This window comes from Procambarus clarkii, chromosome 43 (assembly GCF_040958095.1).
Source record: "Procambarus clarkii isolate CNS0578487 chromosome 43, FALCON_Pclarkii_2.0, whole genome shotgun sequence".
Lineage (NCBI taxonomy): Eukaryota > Metazoa > Arthropoda > Malacostraca > Decapoda > Cambaridae > Procambarus > Procambarus clarkii.
The window spans coordinates 32924041-32942788 of record NC_091192.1 but is presented as its reverse complement, the minus strand read 5'-3'; the positions used below and the strand labels follow the sequence as shown (position 1 = coordinate 32942788).

Below are 18748 nucleotides of genomic sequence, written 5' to 3'. Positions count from 1 at the left end.
TCTCCCTCACTATTAGTTTCACTATTAGTTATCATTCTTTCTTTCTCCAAATTTCTGAGCCGTTACAGGCGCAGCTCAGCAACAACGGTTCACATATGCGAGTCCACTCTTACTAAATTGATCAAATTCGATGTTGCTCGCTTTAGCAACATATACAGAACTTATCCGTATTTAGCAAATTATCCAAAAATAGCAATCAATATACCATATGAAGCAAGTCAGGTGGGACATTGCCAGACCTTAAGTGATTATTGACCTTGTTCAATCAATCAATTGTACAGGTAAAGTGTAAGCGGAAATGGGGATAGATGGAAGAATAGTCTGGAGAGGAAGCTTCGTAGTCGTAGAGGGTAGAGCCAGGGTTTGACACAGCAGCACGGCGAGGATTTTTGGGTCGTTGAAGCAGAATGGATGGTACCGCACAAATCACCAGGGCGGGGCTGAAGAGGACGAAGCGGCTGCCAATTCCTTGCCATACTATCTCTGGGACTATTTTTTTTTTAGGGGGAGTGAGGGAGGGGGGCTGTCTCGGTGGCCTGATTGTGCCAATTATAGAGCTGGTGGGTTAGTGAAGACCTCTAGGTCTTCAGTTTTTTCTTGGACTGAGACTTGTTCCGTGTTGACATGGCCGTGCTGTCATTTGAGTTTGGTGAGGTGGCCTTCATGAAGAAATCTTGTACGGAGTAGGTGTCGAATTTGTGCTGCGGCGATGGCACTCCTACTGACATTTCCTCGTCTGAGGAGTCCGAAGCGTAGTCCGTAGTTGGTTTTGTCTTTGCTCTCATGGCCTGATGTAGGCTCTGGTGTCGTGGATTGGTGATAGAAGCTAATTCAGGAGCGTCGGTGGTGTTGTTAGCAGTGGTAGACAGCACGTCTACGAGTATGCGTCGGCTAAGCTGGTGATGATAGAAGTGTTGGGAGCTGGAGAGGGAGATACTTCCGTTTGAGCTGCCTAGGTCTTTGGTGGTGCTGGAGTCTGTGGTGCTGTGAGATCGACCTCGTGGTCGTCCTGGTGGTAGTCCCCGGTGTAGTAGGGGAGGCATTGAGACTAGCGTTAGGGGCAATGATGGGGTCCAGGCCGTTGGCTAGGTACAGTGGGTTGAGTTCCTTGACAAACCGTTGAGTATCTTGTCCAGTAAGCCTTTCTGCTAGTCGAATAAGACCCGGGATAATGCTTACACGGGATGCAAAGGACTGTGAGGATGCTGGTTGGTTCTTAGTTCCCCAGTGTGGAGTCCGAGTTGCTTGGTGGGAGGAACCACTGTTTGGTAGGGCTGGAAAGTCTTCCGGTTGGTTGGTGGGAACTGAGGTGCTGGGTTTTGTGCCTGGGGGCTCCGGCGGCGGAGGTAGAAGTTTTGGATTTCTTGGATTCAACCTGGACCTTGATGATTTCCTGTTTGTGGGGATATCGATAGAAAATCGCGGAGTGTTCGCCTTTGCAGAGCAGGCAGCATCGAGTTTCTGATTTGTGGATTGAGTAATGATGGTCCTTGGCGCAAATGCTGCACTTCTGGATGAGATGCTGACACTTGTTGATGGGGTGGAAAAACTCGTAGCACTTAAAGCGCTGTTGGAGCTCGTGGAATCGTTCCTTCTTCACTTGGTAGGGTGGAATTTTGATGCCAAAGCAGTAGAGACCTTGTGTGGCAGCTTGGGTAGCCGCGGCTAAGGAGGTGAAAGATAGCTTCATGGTTGGGTGCTCGTCGTTGGTGCCGCAGAACTCAACGTCGAATACCCCCAGTAGGAATTTCGGCCTCGAAGTTGGGAATAATCTCCTTTCGTCTTCCGTCCGCGATCCAGCGGCTGGTCCTGCTGATAAAAACTGTTTTTTCGGCGAGGTACTAACGTGGGAAGTGGGAAAGGAGGTGGACACTTGGACACTTGGCGAAGTGTCCAATCAAATTTCTTAAGTTTTTCAAGGTCTTCCTCACACAAGAAGAACCCATATCCACCCATTCCTGACCAATGTCGATGGGAGTAATGCCGGTGCCGTCCTTGATGATCTTCAAGAGGTTGCTTTAGGTGAAAGCATTGCCGTCGAGGGGGGGGGTTGTCCTAACTTTGAGGAGTTTGTGGCCAATTGTAGCCACCCCCTCAACGGGTCGCAGTGGCGATGGATGTCTTGCGGAGTGATTCAGGCTTGCTGGTCCCAATCACTTGAGCTGGAGCAGAAGAGGCGTTGACCTTATTATATGTGAACTAACCCCCCCCCCTCCCCCTGGCTCAATCATTTTCGTCTCTGACCTACGAAATGCTGACCTTGGTAACTTATATTGTGAATTGTGGAAATGTTCATAACGTCTCTATCTCCAGAAGAGTAAGCCTGTATATAGGCTCATCGATGTCTTCCAGGCCAACTACTGACCTTTCACAGGGTGCAACCCACAACAGTTGCGTAACTTCCGGGTACCTATTTACTGCTAGGTGAACAGAGGTATCAGGTGTACGGTCCTCCTTAGGCCAACTACTGGCCTTTCCCTGGATGCAAGTGCGTTCAAATTGGGATCTTCTTGAGAGGTTATCTTGAGATGATTTCGGGGCTTTAGTGTCCCCGCGGCCCGGTCCTCGACCAGGCCTCCACCCCCAGGAAGCAGCCCGTGACAGCTGACTAACACCCAGGTACCTATTTTACTGCTAGGTAACAGGGGCATATGGTGAAAGAAACTCTGCCCATTGTTTCTCGCCGGCGCCCGGGATCGAACCCGGGACCACAGGATCACAAGTCCAGTGTGCTGTCCGCTCGGCCGACCGACTCCCCCAGGATTCAATAAATGTGAAAACCGTTTAGGTAAATCAATAACAATATGTATCATAAAGAGAGATTGTGTCCAAGGTTGGAGGCCAGACACTTGAGGCTAACCTAATCCAACTTTTCAATATGATACATTGCTAGTATGAGCGTGCAGTAAGCCAGTCGGGGTCGGCCTCCCAGTGCCACATTTTAAGCAATATCGGCACCTGTAGCGACCCCCCTACAATTTTCAGTATCTCTGAAATCTGATATTTTTTCCATAGAGTTTTAACAACATTTGAAGTGTTCAAAATATTACCTTTTCTGAGAAGGGGAGAGAGAGAGGGGGGTATATGTAGGGGGAGAGGGGGAGAAAGATGTAGAGGTGGGAAGTGTGGAGAGGAGAAAGAGAGGGTTATAGAGATAGGGAAGAGAGAGGGGGGTAGAAAGAGAGAGAGAGAGAGAGAGGGGGGTATGGGATCTTCCTCTCCTCTTTCCTCATGGGAAGATCTCCTCTTATAGGGGAGAAAGGTGGAGAAGGGGGGGGGGAATTGTGGAAAAGAAGCACGTCCGGCTGCGAGCAGCCACGTCCAACAGCATGGTCGACCAGTCCAGCAACCAGGAGGCCTGGTCGACGACCGAACCGCGGAAACGCTTAGCCCCGAAAACATCTCAAAGTAACCCTAAGGAGGGGGAGAGTGAGACCCGGACACAGCCGGACACATTTAGTATATTTACTTAAATTTTTGACAAACGTGAAGAAAAAAAAGTATAATAAATTTCAAACAATATTTGTAATTTATTAATATTACAACAAAATATATATGAAGCAAATTAACATGTCAGCAAAAAATACCAAAACAACGTGATCCAAGATCATCCTGGTGATTGTATCTATGCTCCAAGGGTATCCTGGGGAGTGTATCCATGCTCCAAGGGTATCCTGGTGATTGTATCTATGCTCCAAGGGTATCCTGGTGATTGTATTCATGCTCCATGGGTATCCTGGTGAGTGTATCTATGCTCCAAGGGTATCCTGGTGATTGTATCTATGCTCCAAGGGTATCCTGGTGATTGTATTCATGCTCCATGGGTATCCTGGTGAGTGTATCCATGCTCCATGGGTATCCTGGTGATTGTATCTATGCTCCAAGGGTATCCTGGTGATTGTATCTATGCTCCAAGGGTATCCTGGTGATTGTATCCATGCTCCATGGGTATCCTGGTGATTGTATCTATGCTCCAAGGGTATCCTGGTGATTGTATCCATGCTCCATGGGTATCCTGGTGATTGTATCCATGCTCCATGGGTATCCTGGTGATTGTATCCATGGGTATCCTGGTGATTGAATCCATGCTCCATGGGTATCCTGGTGATTGTATCCATGCTCCATGGGTATCCTGGTGATTGTATCCATGCTCCAAGGGTATCCTGGTGATTGTATCCATGCTCCAAGGGTATCCTGGTGATTGTATCCATGCTCCAAGGGTATCCTGGTGATTGTATCCATGCTCCAAGGGTATCCTGGTGATTGTATCCATGCTCCAGGAATATTGCGGTGATTGTATCCATCATCCAGGGGGATCCTGGAGTATTAGTAACACTGATTGTAGCACTCTGGAGCATTAGTTACATTAGCTAAGGTATCTTGGAGCGTAGTTGGTACTTTTGCAGCATTTCCAAGCATTAACTACAGCCTGCAGGTGGGGTTCCCTCGTAGGTCCTGCACACAAGGCCTATCAGGTCTAACTGGGCCTCAACCAGGTTGTCCGCGGTATACACCTGTTTGAAGGGTACGAGTGTTAGTGATGGTAGTGTACACACACATATACACGCACGCACACACATACACGCACGCACACACATACACGCACGCACACACATACAGGCACGCACACACATACACGCACGCACACACATACACGCACGCACACACATACACGCACGCACACACATACACGCACGCACACACATACACGCACGCACACACACACACTGGAGGACATCAAGAGTGAGATGCAAGAAATGATGCAGGAAATGAAGAACGAAATAAGCAACCTGAAAAGAGAGCTGAGAGTAGCAAAGGAGGAGATTAGAGCCCTCAAAGAGAAGGGTATCGAGGCTGAGACTCAGAAAATCATCCAGGGAGAAGGTGGTAATAGTTTTTTGGAAAAGAATGCCACAATAAAAGCAACATTTGCAGAAATGCTAAAAAAAAACTCTGAAGTAATGTCTGCAGTGATGGAGGTGGCCATGAAAATAGCCACCTCACAGGAGGCGGCACGCTCCACTAGCCAACTGCTGGAAAGGAACAGATCAGTGGTTGCTGTGGGTATTAAAGAGCAGGAAGGCTCCAATAGGACAGAGTGGAATGACAAAGACAAAGCGGCAGTGAATGAAGTACTGAAGGCACTTGACATGGAAGGGGCTGAGCATAGCATTGAGAAGGTTTTCAGGCTAGGATGGTACAACAAAGACCGTGACCGAGTGATAAAGATAGTGTTTGCAAACGAGAGCACAAAGGAGAAGATTCTATCAAGGAAGAACTCCCTGAAAAACGTGGGAGAATTAAAAAATGTATTCCTCCAGAGAGACATGACAAGAGAGGAAAGAGCCGTGGCAGCAAAAGCAAGGAGGCGCAGGGCAAGAGGGGAAAACCAGGAAGTTACAGCTCCCAACACAACACCCCCAGAGGCGAGGGAGGAACCCACAACCCGCTACCCAGTAACACCAGAGGGGAGGACAACCCCGCTACCCTCCTCTGCTTAGAAAACCCCCCTACCCCAAACCCTCCCTGCCCCCACTCAAATGTTCAGCCAAATCTCCCTCCCCCCACACCCAATCCCCACCCTTCTACCCCTCCCCTCCTCCTGCCGAGTTCTCCCCCCCCCCCCCCTTTCCTTCCTGTCCTCCCTCCCCTTGCACCCCATACCCTCCCTGTCCCTCCCCCTTCACTGGATCCCCCGCCCCTCATCCCAGTATCCTCTGAGACCCTGTTATCCACCTCACAGGTCCTCACACCCATGGAACAGCTTCCCCTACCAGCAGAACACTCACCAAGGAGGCGATTTGAGAAGGGACAGAAGAAAGTGAGCCTCAAAGCGATGTACACAAACATAGATGGAATTACAAATAAAGCAAGTGAGCTTAGAGAACGGGTACAAGAGGAAAACCCAGACATAATAGCCCTCACAGAAACAAAGCTAACGAAAACGATAACAAACGCAGTGTTCCCACAGGACTATTATGTTATGAGGAAAGAGAGGGAAGAAAGAGGTGGTGGTGGTGTAGCTCTGCTGGTAAGACAAGGCTGGGATTTTGAGGAGATGGATATTCAGGGCTGTGAAGGTTTCAGTGACTACATAGCAGGTACTGTAACAAATGGAGGGAAAAAAATTATAGTCGTAGTCATATATAATCCACAACCAAATGACAGAAGACCTAGACAGGAATATGATAGAAACAACATGGCCACCATTAACATAATAGAAAGAGTAGCTTCTGTTGCTAGCAGGAATGGATCTGGACTACTAATTATGGGAGACTTCAACCATGGGAAGATAGATTTCGAGAACAGAGACCCGCATGTAGGATCAGAAACATGGAGAGCTAAGCTGCTGGACGTGGCAACAAGAAACTTTCTAAGCCAGCACATCAAGGAACCAACAAGAATGAGAGGAGAAGATGAACCAGCAATGCTTGATTTGATATTTACCCTAAATGAGTGGGATATAAGGGAAGTTAAGATGGAAGCGCCCTTGGGAATGAGTGCTCACAGTGTATTGAACTTTGAGTACCTGGTAGAGCAAGGAATTATCTCCCCAAAAAAAGAACTAGGAATCAGAAGGCTGGCATACCGAAAGGGGAGTTATGAACAGATGAGAAGTTTCCTAAGTGAAATACCTTGGGACACAGACCTCAGAGATAAGTCTGTACAGGGTATGATGGACTATGTTACCCAAAAGTGTCAGGAGGCAGTAAACAGGTTTATCCCGGCCCAAAGGGAAAAATCCGAGAAGCAACAGAAGAATCCATGGTATAATAGGGCATGTATGGAAGCGAAGAAACTGAACAAAAGGGCGTGGAGGAACTTCCGGAATAACAGAACACCAGAAAGCAGAGAGAGATACCAGAAAACCAGGAATGAGTACGTCAGGGTGAGAAGAGAAGCAGAGAAAAGTTTTTAAAATGATATAGCAAATAAAGCCAAGACCGAACCAAAGCTACTCCACAGTCACATCAGAAGGAAAACAACAGTGAAAGAACAGGTAGTGAAACTTAGAACAGGCGAGGACAGGTATACAGAGAATGACAAAGAGGTGTGTGAAGAACTCAACAAGAGGTTCCAGGAGGTCTTCACAATAGAACAAGGTGAGGTCACTGTGCTTGATGAAAGGTAGGTAAACCAGGCGGCCTTGGAAGAGTTCGAAATTACGAGAGAGGAGGTCAAGAGACACCTGCTGGATCTGGATGTTAGAAAGGCTGTTGGTCCAGACAGGATCTCACCATGTGTACTGAAAGAGTGTGCAGAGGCACTTTGCTTGCCACTCTCCATAGTGTATAGTAAGTCACTGGAGACGGGAGACCTACCAGAAATATGGAAGACGGCGAATGTGGTCCCAATATACAAAAAGGGCGACAGGCAAGAGGCACTGAACTACAAGCCAGTGTCCTTGACTTGTATACCATGCAAGGTGATGGAGAAGATCGTGAAAAAAAACCTGGTAACACATCTGGAGAGAAGGGACTTCGTGACAAATCGCCAACATGGGTTCAGGGAGGGTAAATCTTGCCTGACTGGCTTAATAGCCAGACTGGCTACGACCAGGTGACAAAGATTAAGCGAGAAAGAGAGGGCTGGGCAGACTGCATTTTCTTGGATTGTCGGAAAGCCTTTGACACAGTACCGCATAAGAGGTTGGTACATAAGCTGGAGAGACAGGCAGGTGTAGCTGGTAAGGTGCTCCAGTGGATAAGGGAGTTCCTAAGCAATAGGAAGCAGAGAGTTACGGTGAGGGGTGAGACCTCCGATTGGCGTGAAGTCACCAGTGTAGTCCCACAGGGCTCTGTACTCGGTCCTATCTTGTTTCTGATGTATGTAAATGATCTCCCGGAGGGTATCGATTCATTTCTCTCAATGTTTGCGGACGATGCCAAAATTATGAGAAGGATTAAGACAGAAGAGGACTGTTTGAGGCTTCAAGAAGACCTAGACAAACTGAAGGAATGGTCGAACAAATGGTTGTTAGAGTTTAACCCAAGTAAATGTAATGTAATGAAGATAGGGGTAGGAAGCAGGAGACCAGATACAAGGTATCATTTGGGAGACGAAATACTTCAGGAGTCAGAGAGAGAGAAAGACCTGGGGGTTGATATCACGCCAGACCTGTCCCCTGAAGCTCATATCAAGAGGATAACATCAGCGGCATATGCCAAGTTGGCTAACATAAGAACGGAATTTAGAAACTTGTGTAAGGAATCTTTCAGAACATTATATACCACATATGTCAGACCAATCCTGGAGTATGTGGCTCCAGCATGGAGTCCATATCTAGTCAAGCATAAGACTAAACTGGGAAAGGTTCAAAGGTTTGCCACCAGACTAGTACCCGAGCTGAGAGGTATGAGCTACGAGGAGAGACTACGGGAATTAAACCTCACTTCGTTGGAAGACAGAAGAGTTAGGGGGACATGATCACCACATTGAAGATTCTCAAGTGAATCGACAGGGTAGATAAAGACAGGTTATTTAACACAAGGGGCACACGTATTGGGGGACACAGGTGGAAACTGAGTGCCCAAATGAGCCACAGAGATATTAGAAAGAACTTTTTTAGTGTCAGAGTAGTTGACAAATGGAATGCATTAGGAAGTGATGTGGTGGAGGCTGACTCCATACACAGTTTCAAGTGTAGATATGATAGAGCCCAGTAGTCTCAGGAACCTGTACACCTGTTGATTGACGGTTGAGAGGCGGGACCAAAGAGCCAGAGCTCAACCCCCGCAAGCACAACTAGGTGAGTACACACTTCTTTTGCAAACAGAGTGGTAGAAGGTTGGAACAAACTAAGTGAGAAGGTGGTGGAGGCCAAAACCGTCAGTAGTGTCAAAGCGTTATACGACAGAGTGCTGGGATGACGTGACACCATGAGTGTAGCGCTCGTCCTGTTACTACACTTAGATAATTACACTTAGGAAATTACACACACACACACACACACACATTCCCCGCCCCCCCCCCCCTCCCCAATCTTCCCTATATACTCCCGAGAAATAGTTATCTTATGAACATTCTTGCAATTTAAGACTGCAGAGAGCAGCAGCCTCCAAGAATGCCCCAGCCAAATCCAGATATATATCTAACTGGATGAACAGATCTAAACTGGATATATATCTCAGCAAACCTAGAGGCCTCCGTAGCACATGTTAGTATACTGTCAGTATGACAGCCATTCGTCACTTGCTTACGTTTTTACAACTGCCTTTGTGTATTATCCTGACAGTACTGACCTGTGTGTATTTATAAATACATATACACAAGAAAATTATGTTCTGTAACAATATATTCTGGTATTAATGTCATGTATTCCCATATGCATACTCTAATTATATATGTATGAATATATGATCATGAGTCTTCATCATAGCATTATTAATCACATGTTTTAACATAAATACATAAGAATTAAGGAAACTGCAAAGGGCCAATAGACCCATACGAGGCAGTTCCTATTGGCCCATACGAGGCAGCTTCTATTGACTATATAAATACAACATTCACAATCAAACATATCCCTGCAGAAAGACTGAATGTGACCCACATCATTGATGATGATCCAGGGGATCCAGTCCGGAGCGGGTTGAAGGGCATCCTGCTCCTGACCCTGAAGATAGAGCAGCGTCTCCCCCTCCGTCGACTGCGCACACTCGCCGATGGCCGCCCACTCCACCCCGACCTTCTCGGCGCACTGTCAAACCAAAAGGACTATAAGGAAGATTTCTGTCAAACCGCGAGGACGAGTTATACGAAATATTTCAAGTATACTTATCTGGTTGTCTGAAGACGCCCAGGCAGGAAGGGTTAATGCGTGTGGTCGCTGCTCTTTGAACATGTTGTCAGCCAGGATGACATTCTTGTGGGGGGCGTGGGAGTGCGTCGGTCGTGTCTATTATAGCATTGTGGAGCACAACTGTGTTCCAACGTCTGGCTGTTACTGTTTGAGTACCTTGCTAAACCATCCATCTGATTCACCAAACCATGCATCTGATTCACCAAACCATGCATCTGATTCACTAAACCATGCATCTGATTCACTAAACCATACATCTGATTCACCAAACCATGCATCTGATTCACTAAACCATGCATCTGATTCACTAAACCATGCATCTGATTCACCAAACCATGCATCTGATTCACTAAACCATGCATCTGATTCACTAAACCATACATCTGATTCACCAAACCATGCATCTGATTCACTAAACGATGCATCTGATTCACTAAACCATGCATCTGATTCACTAAACCATGCATCTGATTCACTAAACCATGCATCTGATTCACTAAACCATACATCTGATTCACCAAACCATGCATCTGATTCACCAAACCATGCATCTGATTCACTAAACGATGCATCTGATTCACTAAACCATGCATCTGATTCACTAAACCATCCATCTGATTCACCAAACCATCCATCTAATCCACCAAACCATCCATCTAATCCACCAAACCATCCATCTGATCCACCAAACCATCCATCTGATCCACCAAACCATGTTTACTCCAGGACGCAAGTAAACTCTCCGTGTATACTCACTGAGATTCGGGGTCTACCTCTCAGTGTACATGACTCCTACGGTCAGTATGGAGCATAGGTGGGTCATGTAGCACAGTGGTCTACGTCCTCGATTCATAATAGAGACACCCCAGGTTCAATCCCCGGGCAGGACAGAAACAGTTTGTCACGTTTTCTTTCACCTGATGCCTTTGTTTATCTAGCAATAAAAAGGTACCTGGAAGCTAAGCAACTGTTATGGGCTACATGCTGCGGTAGGGCAGTAGTTGGCCTGGGGACTAGGAACCTTGATGAGCCAATAAGTTCCTGCCCCCGAGAACGGGAATTTTAACCCCTAGAATGAACATGGAGTCGAGACGTTTTGAGAACAGTCTCCGTGGTGTAGAACTCCGACGATCCCCGCCGCGTAGTGGTAAGACTCTCGCCTGGCGTTCCGCGAGCGCTTTGTCATGGGTTCGTATCCTGGCCGGGGAGGATTTAGTGGGCGCAAATCCTTAACTGTAGCCTCTGTTTAACTCAACAATAAAATGTGTACTTGGTTGTAACAACGATTCTTCGCGGCGGGGATCGTATTCCAGGGACCTGCCCGAAACGCTACGCGTACTAGTGGCTGTACAAGAATGTAACAACTCTTGCATATATCTCAAAAATAAGAAAGAAGAGTGTTTATTAAAAAAAATTCTTTCAATTCTTTCCCTACCGTTTCCCCTTCAGTGGGTGGATATTCTCCCGTCATAAGACAGATGCTGAAGTCAACGTATGTCTCGTAGTCTGAAATATAGGCCTTGGCACAAGCTTCGACCTTGTTGCCCTGACACTCGTCATCTCCGTGTTGACAGTCGAAGACGTAGCCGTCGCCAGAGGGAGTCGCCTGGAGGAGAGAGAGCAGCGCTGGTTATACCAAATATAATTCAGAAAAATTTATACATTTTGTAATCAAAGTGTCTACATAAGAGAATAAGGAACTGAGAAGAAAAGCTGAGGTAAAATACGGTAATATGAGGAGAAAACGCTTGGTTTCACAAAATATAATGTAGCGAATAACATAAGTTTTGGAGATAGGTTTCAGAAATCATACTGTACCGAATACCTCATTTTTTAAATCAGAGTTACAGAATACATACTGTAGCAAATCCGTACGCGGTGAGGTCAACTTCCATGATGTCTCTGATGGTGTTCCATGCCGGCTCCAGCTGGGAGTTGAAGAAGGCGATACTGTCCGGACACAGAGTCTCGAAGAACACTGACACCTTCACGGGTTCCTGAGACACAAGATGTCACAATTACGTAAGAATCCATTACGATATATACAATAAACTATGTAACTACCTTATGAAGATTGTAACGTGCTTAGCCAAATACATTTAAGGATTCAGTTCCTGAGCCCATTCTGTGCCTATGTAACCATTTCCAAAACCACCCATAGGATGGATATAGAGTCCCACACCACCTGCAGGATAGGTACAGGGTCCACTACAACCCACAGGATGGGGTATGGTGTTCAATACCACCCCTCAAGGTGGGCATAGGGTCCATTACAACCCACTGGGTAGGTTTGGGGTCCATAATCAATGAAGTAAACTAAAATAAACTAGCCTAATGGGGTAACTCATGGGATTTAATAAAAGTTGTTCTAATGCAATCAAAATTTTTTGACGTTTTATATGTAAAAAGGGCTGCAACTGGTCCAAGTTTTAGTACTGCAGCCTAAATAGAAAGGGAGATTTAATATTTTTTGTTTTCAACGAATATTACACATTTTCAAATCCTTATAACAACCACAAGTTTCAAATGAAATCATTTCTATGACACTTTAGCATATAATATAGGATCTGTAGCAAGGGATTTTCCAAAACATCTTTAGTTTTCCTAATACAAATAGTCAAAGTTCCCCAAAAAAATTATGCAAATATATCATGTTTATTGCTATTATAAAATCAATAAATAAACTTAGGAAAAAATGCTGGCCCCCAGATTTTAGAGACATAAACTTTACATATAAGGTGTTAGTTTCACGTAAATTGAATAAAAAATGAAAGAGTTATAAGAACGTTTATGTTACTTGTAAATAAATAAGAAAAAAATTAATTCTAAGGTGCTGCCATCTGTGGCTGAGGTTGACATCAACCAATTTCCTCCAGAATTGGCACCCTTACAGATAGGCTTAATTGCAGTCAGGTGTATAAGTTTCATGCAATTCGTCCGATAAACAAATAAAAATAAAATTTAAAAAAAAATTAATAAAACTAATTATAATATTTTTTAATATATGGTATTGTGATACCTGAGAGTCATAGATATGATTTCAGTGGACACTTGTGTTTGATAATCGTTTTTTACCATTTTGGAAAATTTTTGACACATAATTCAATATTTTTTTCTCCCTTCCTATTTATACTACGATGCTGAAACTTGGGCCAGTTGAACCAAATTGTATATACAACTAGTCAACAAAGTTTGATTGAAATCGAACCAGTTTTCATTTATCGCATTTTTCCATGAGTAGACCACCTTAAGTCAATTTCCCGTTCTTAAAATGCCTTCACATTTTAAAAGAATTTACCCCTGGAAAACGGACAAACAGCTGGTGTGGAACTACGCATGTGAAAATACCAAATAGTCAAAGCACTGGCTAAATATCTGCAGTCGACCAACAAATTGGGTCACATCTGACCCGCGCCACATTTATACCTGGCGCCACCAACAGCTAAACACAGAAAACAAATGCTTCGTGGCAGCACCATGGATCAGCTGACGCCATAAACACAACACACCGCCCTACGGTGCGGCAAGTCTCCCTACAACACACACCTCTGTTTTAATCACCGTTCCTCTATCTACAGCACAACGTAACAAACACCTTGGTAGCTCCGATCATCCTCAACATAAACGCGTCCACCAACATCAGTATTGGTGCAGTCATCGGGAGGACAAACCCTTCATGCAAACTGCACCTACTATCAACAAGAAGAAGTATCCACTCTGGTTGACACCTACGTACACTTCGGTGCTGATCAAGCAGGTGGGGCGGCCAACCACAGAGATATAGCAAAATCAATCAAATACAGACGATTGGAAGGTCAGTACACCTTTGTTCCCATAGCGTCTGAGACGCATGGCCCCTGGGGTAGGAGTGCCTTGGGATATCTCAAAGAATTGGGTTCCACGCTCATTGACATCACCAGAGAACCAAGAGCTGCCAGTTTTTTTGTTTCAGCGCCACAGTGTGGCGATCCAGAGGGGAAATGCCTACTGCGTCCTCGGTTCCCGTCCGGAAGTGGAGTTCCAAAAGATCTATAACCTTTAACCACTCATTGTATCATCCAATGTACGTCTTGTAACCTTTAAATATTTAATAAAGCACAACAAAACACAAAAGGAAGGGGGTGGTAGGAGAAACGAACATAGAAACAGTATTGGAGGGGACCTAGACATCCCTTCTAATGCGTTATGTGTTCTTTCCTCCGAGGCTAACAGTCTCCTTCTTCCAGCCAGAGGAGGTACTCCCTTCCATATTTGAAGAAAAAAAAAATATATATACACACACACACATACTACTTCCCCACCGGCACTCGGATGGTAATCTTGGGCATAGCATTTTATCAAATCAAAGGGCCTATTGGCGCATATTTCTTGATGCTTCTATATTGGTGCGGAGTCTTGAAGTGGGTGGAATATAGTTGTGGAATAGAATATATAGAATATATAGTCACAACTATATTCTACCCACTTCAAGACTCCGCACCAATATAGAAGCATCAAGAAATATGGGCCAATAGGCCCTTTGCATTTACTTCCATTCTTCCCCTTTAACTTTACCCAATATTACCCAATATTTCGTGTTCTATCTTGTGTTGAAAGTTTGTTTTCACCTCATCCAAAACTGTTGTAACATATCACCTCACCCAAATGCAGGTATATAAAATGAAAACCCGTTTGAATTATAGCATAGTAAGAAATCTGTTTGTGTTTGCAGGTTATAGTTGTGTGTGTGCAAACTAAAGTCTTTGAAAATGTAATAAGTTGTTACGAAACGCGTTCAAGTGTCGCGTCAGACTAGAAATAAAAATGAATTTTGGAGAACTGATTTTTCAATTACCATCGACAGTGAAAAGAACCATAAGAAATATTGAGAAAATTCGTGTTAGAATTATTAATCTTACTTTTTCGGTCATATTTATTAATATATGTCTACAGGAAAGACTGCTACCAAAATATACTAATATATATATATATATATATATATATATATATATATATATATATATATATATATATATATATATATATATATATATATATATATATACATATATATATACATATATATATATATATATATATATATATATATATATATATATATATATATATATATATATATATTTAAATAATCTACTAACCTGAGCGGCAGCTGTGGCCACCAGGAGAGCCAGCAAGACGTGTACAGCACCTGCCATGGTCAAGATGTTACTGGAATCTGAGCCACGAGTCGGTAACTATCTCTGTATATAGATACCGTATTATTTATGGGATCTCGTGATGGCAATGGAGTGTTGTCACTTCCAAAACCTTCAAACAATGATGGTAATAAATTACTTTTTATAATACATTCGAGCCGGAAGTTAGTTTTGATACCTGGAAAGGAATTTATATTTTTTGGTGAAATAATAATGTTCCAGAATATTGACAAATTGATTTATATAATTTATTAAATTTTCTGTTTTTACAGAAATATTTTTAATGGTTTAATTAGAACTTCGTTAATCTTATGATATAAGATATGTACTAATAATGATGATATGTAATAATGATAATAAGACTGGTAAGTGCAGGTGTTAATTAAGGCACGTTATCAGGTGTGGACCGTGGGAACGTTTTCAGGTGTGGAGAAGAGAAACTTTCCCGCTCCACACGACAGAAATCCCCAGTTTTATAATTATTATATATTCATTCTTGTGAACTTCCACCTGTAGCGTTATAGTTATTTCGCAACGGGAGTTACTAGGGTTCCATTCTCGAGTTGGGCGAGAGGTTTGGGTACCTTTCCTTAACCCTGATGCCTCTGTTCACCTAGAGGCAAACAAGTATGCTTGGGAGTAAGGTGACTGTTGTTGGTTGCATCCTGGGAAAGGTCAGTAGTTGTTAAAATTTCTTGTTATATCACTAAACTTAGAAACTTATGGTTAGTTCAGTGTTCATCACACCTTACACAGTGTTCATCACACCTTACACAGTGTTCATCACACCTTACACAGTGTTCATCACACCTTACACAGTGTTCATCACACCTTACACAGTGTTCATCACACCTTACACAGTGTTCATCACACCTTACACAGTGTTCATCACACCTTACACAGTGTTCATCACACCTTACACAGTGTTCATCACACCTTACACAGTGTTCATCACACCTTACACAGTGTTCATCACACCTTACACAGTGTTCATCACACCTTACACAATGTTCATCACACCTTACACAATGTTCATCACACCTTACACAGTGTTCATCACACCTTACACAATGTTCATCACACCTTACACAATGTTCATCACACCTTACACAGTGTTCATCACACCTTACACAGTGTTCATCACACCTTACACAATAGGTAATAGCAATGTCTCCTCACAGACATAATAACATGGATAAAAACTTCACACTTGTGTATTTGTGAAATTTATATAAAGAATTACACCAAGTCTTACGCACTCTCCTGAGTGCTTGTCAAGGTCTGAGTGTGTGGTGAGGGCGACACATCTCAATGTCTAATCAGACTAGTCGTCGAGATGTTCGTCTCGTCCTAACCACACACTTGACAGAAGAGCTAGGGGAGACATGATCACCATATATAAAATTCTCAGGGGAATTGACAGGTTTAGACAAGGATGGATTATTTAACACGGGTGGTGCACGCACAAGGAGACACAGGTGGAAGCTGAATACTCAAATGAGTCACAGAGACATTAGAAACATTTTATTGTCAGAGTAGTTAGTAGATGGAATACACTAGGAAGTGATGTGGTGGAGGCTGACTTCATACAGAATTTCAAGTGTAGATATGATAGAGCCCAGTAGGCTCAGGAATCTGTGCACCAATAGATGGACGGTTGAGAGGCGGGCCCAAAGAGCCGAAGCTCAACCCCCGCAAGCACAACTAGATGAGTACAACTATGTGAGTACACTCAGACCTTGACAAAGCACTCAAGAGAGAGTGCGTAAGACTTGGTGTAATTCTTTACATACAAATACACAAGAGTGGGTTTTTATCCTATACTTTACACAATGTTTATGACGCAAGTCTTGGGTCGAGGCTTCGAACATGTCAAGTGGACTTTTAGCCAAATACTGACTAAAATACATTTTAGTATGTCAGTATTTGACTTTCAATGTTTGAAGCCTACCATCAGGAATGACCTGGGTAAATACAGGCTTGGAATTAGGGTTATTGATTTATGAAACAAATTACCGGTTAATATAATAGACATTAACACTGGATTGTTTCAAGCGTAGGTGGATTTAAATAGAAGGGCAGGGATTAGAGGAAAGCGCCAAGCCGTTACGACTATATAGCACTGGGAAGGGGTCAGGATAAGGATTTGAGATGGGACGGGGGGAAGGAATGGTGCCCAACCACTCGGAAGGTCGGGGATTGAACGCCGACCTGCATGAAGCGAGACCGTTGCTCTACCGTCCACCCCAAGTGTTTGCGGCTGACTCGTATGGACCAATAGGAGCTGCCTCGTATGGACCAATAGGAGCGGCCTCGTATGGACCAATAGGAGCTGCCTCGTATGGACCAGTAGGTCCATACGAGGGCCTCCATTTGGGCATCTCCTATTGGTCCATACAAGGCCTGCTCCACTATTGGTCCATACAAGGCCTGCTCCACTATTGGTCCATACGAGGCCTGCTCCACTATTGGTCCATACAAGGCCTGCTCCACTATTGGTCCATACAAGGCCTGCTCCACTATTGGTCCATACAAGGCCTGCTCCACTATTGGTCCATACAAGGCCTGCTCCACTATTGGTCCATACAAGGCCTGCTCCACTATTGGTCCATACAAGACCTGCTCCACTATTGGTCCATACAAGGCCTGCTCCACTATTGGTCCATACAAGGCCTGCTCCACTATTGGTCCATACAAGGCCTGCTCCACTATTGGTCCATACAAGGCCTGCTCCACTATTGGTCCATACAAGGCCTGCTCCACTATTGGTCCATACGAGGCCTGCTCCACTATTGGTCCATACAAGGCCTGCTCCACTATTGGTCCATACAAGGCCTGCTCCACTATTGGTCCATACAAGGCCTGCTCCACTATTGGTCCATACAAGGCCTGCTCCACTATTGGTCCATACAAGGCCTGCTCCACTATTGGTCCATACGAAGCCTGCTCCACTATTGGTCCATACAAGGCCTGCTCCACTATTGGTCCATACAAGGCCTGCTCCACTATTGGTCCATACGAGGCCTGCTCCACTATTGGTCCATACAAGGCCTGCTCCACTATTGGTCCATACAAGGCCTGCTCCACTATTGGTCCATACAAGGCCTGCTCCACTATTGGTCCATACAAGGCCTGCTCCACTATTGGTCCATACAAGGCCTGCTCCACTATTGGTCCAAGTGGAGGCGAGAGTTTACTTCTTACTCTTGGTCCGTTAAGAGCTTTACGAGGGACGCTCTCACCACGGGTGTCCCACAGTCTACCATGTGTGTGTCCCAGTGTCCCGTAAGTGTCCCTCAGTGTCCCATAAATATGTCCCAGTGTCCCACAGGTGTCCCACAGTGTCCCAGTGTCCCACAGTGTTCCATAGTGTCCCACAGGTGTTCCATAGTGTCCCACAGGTGTCCCACGGTGTCCCACAGTGTCCCACAGATGTCCCAGTGTCCCACAGGTGTCCCACGGTGTCCCAGTGTCCCACAGTGTCCCAGTGTCTCACAGGTGTCTCAGTGTCCCACAGGTGTCACACAGTGTCCCAGTGTCTCACAGGTGTCCCAGTGTCCCACAGTGTTCCAGTGTTCCACAGGTGTCCCACAGTGTCCCAGTGCCCCACAGGTGTCCCACAGTTGTCCCAGTGTCCCACAGGTGTCTCAGTGTCCCACAGGTGTCTCAGTGTCCCAGTGTCACACAGTGTCCCACGGTGTTCCACAGGTGTCCCACAGTGTCCCAGTCTCCCACAGTGTCCCACGGTGTT

The 18748-nt window shown here is 44.9% G+C and overlaps 1 protein-coding gene across 1 annotated transcript; it reads right to left on the bottom strand.

The window, feature by feature from the left end:
• Positions 1 to 3518: 3518 nt before the first annotated feature.
• LOC123755936 (gamma-interferon-inducible lysosomal thiol reductase) lies at positions 3519 to 15098 on the bottom strand. Its single transcript, XM_045738905.2, has 5 exons — positions 14941 to 15098; positions 11662 to 11799; positions 11238 to 11408; positions 9554 to 9700; positions 3519 to 4514 (listed from the first exon to the last, which is right to left on the bottom strand). Exons 1-5 carry the CDS (start codon positions 14995 to 14997, stop codon positions 4419 to 4421), a joined length of 609 nt encoding a protein of 202 aa, XP_045594861.1. The 5' UTR covers positions 14998 to 15098; the 3' UTR covers positions 3519 to 4418.
• Between the last annotated feature and the right edge of the window lie 3650 nt (positions 15099 to 18748).

Coding starts and splice junctions, on each gene's coding strand:
- LOC123755936 (XM_045738905.2), bottom strand. CDS start 14,997: ATGGCAGGTGCTGTACACGTCTTGCTGGCTCTCCTGGTGGCCACAGCT. Junction 11,800..14,940: donor TGGCCACAGCTGCCGCTCAG/GTTAGTAGATTA, acceptor CTTGTGTCTCAG/GAACCCGTGAAGGTGTCAGT. Junction 4,515..9,553: donor CCTGGATCATCATCAATGAT/GTGGGTCACATT, acceptor CCCTTCAAACAG/GTGTATACCGCGGACAACCT.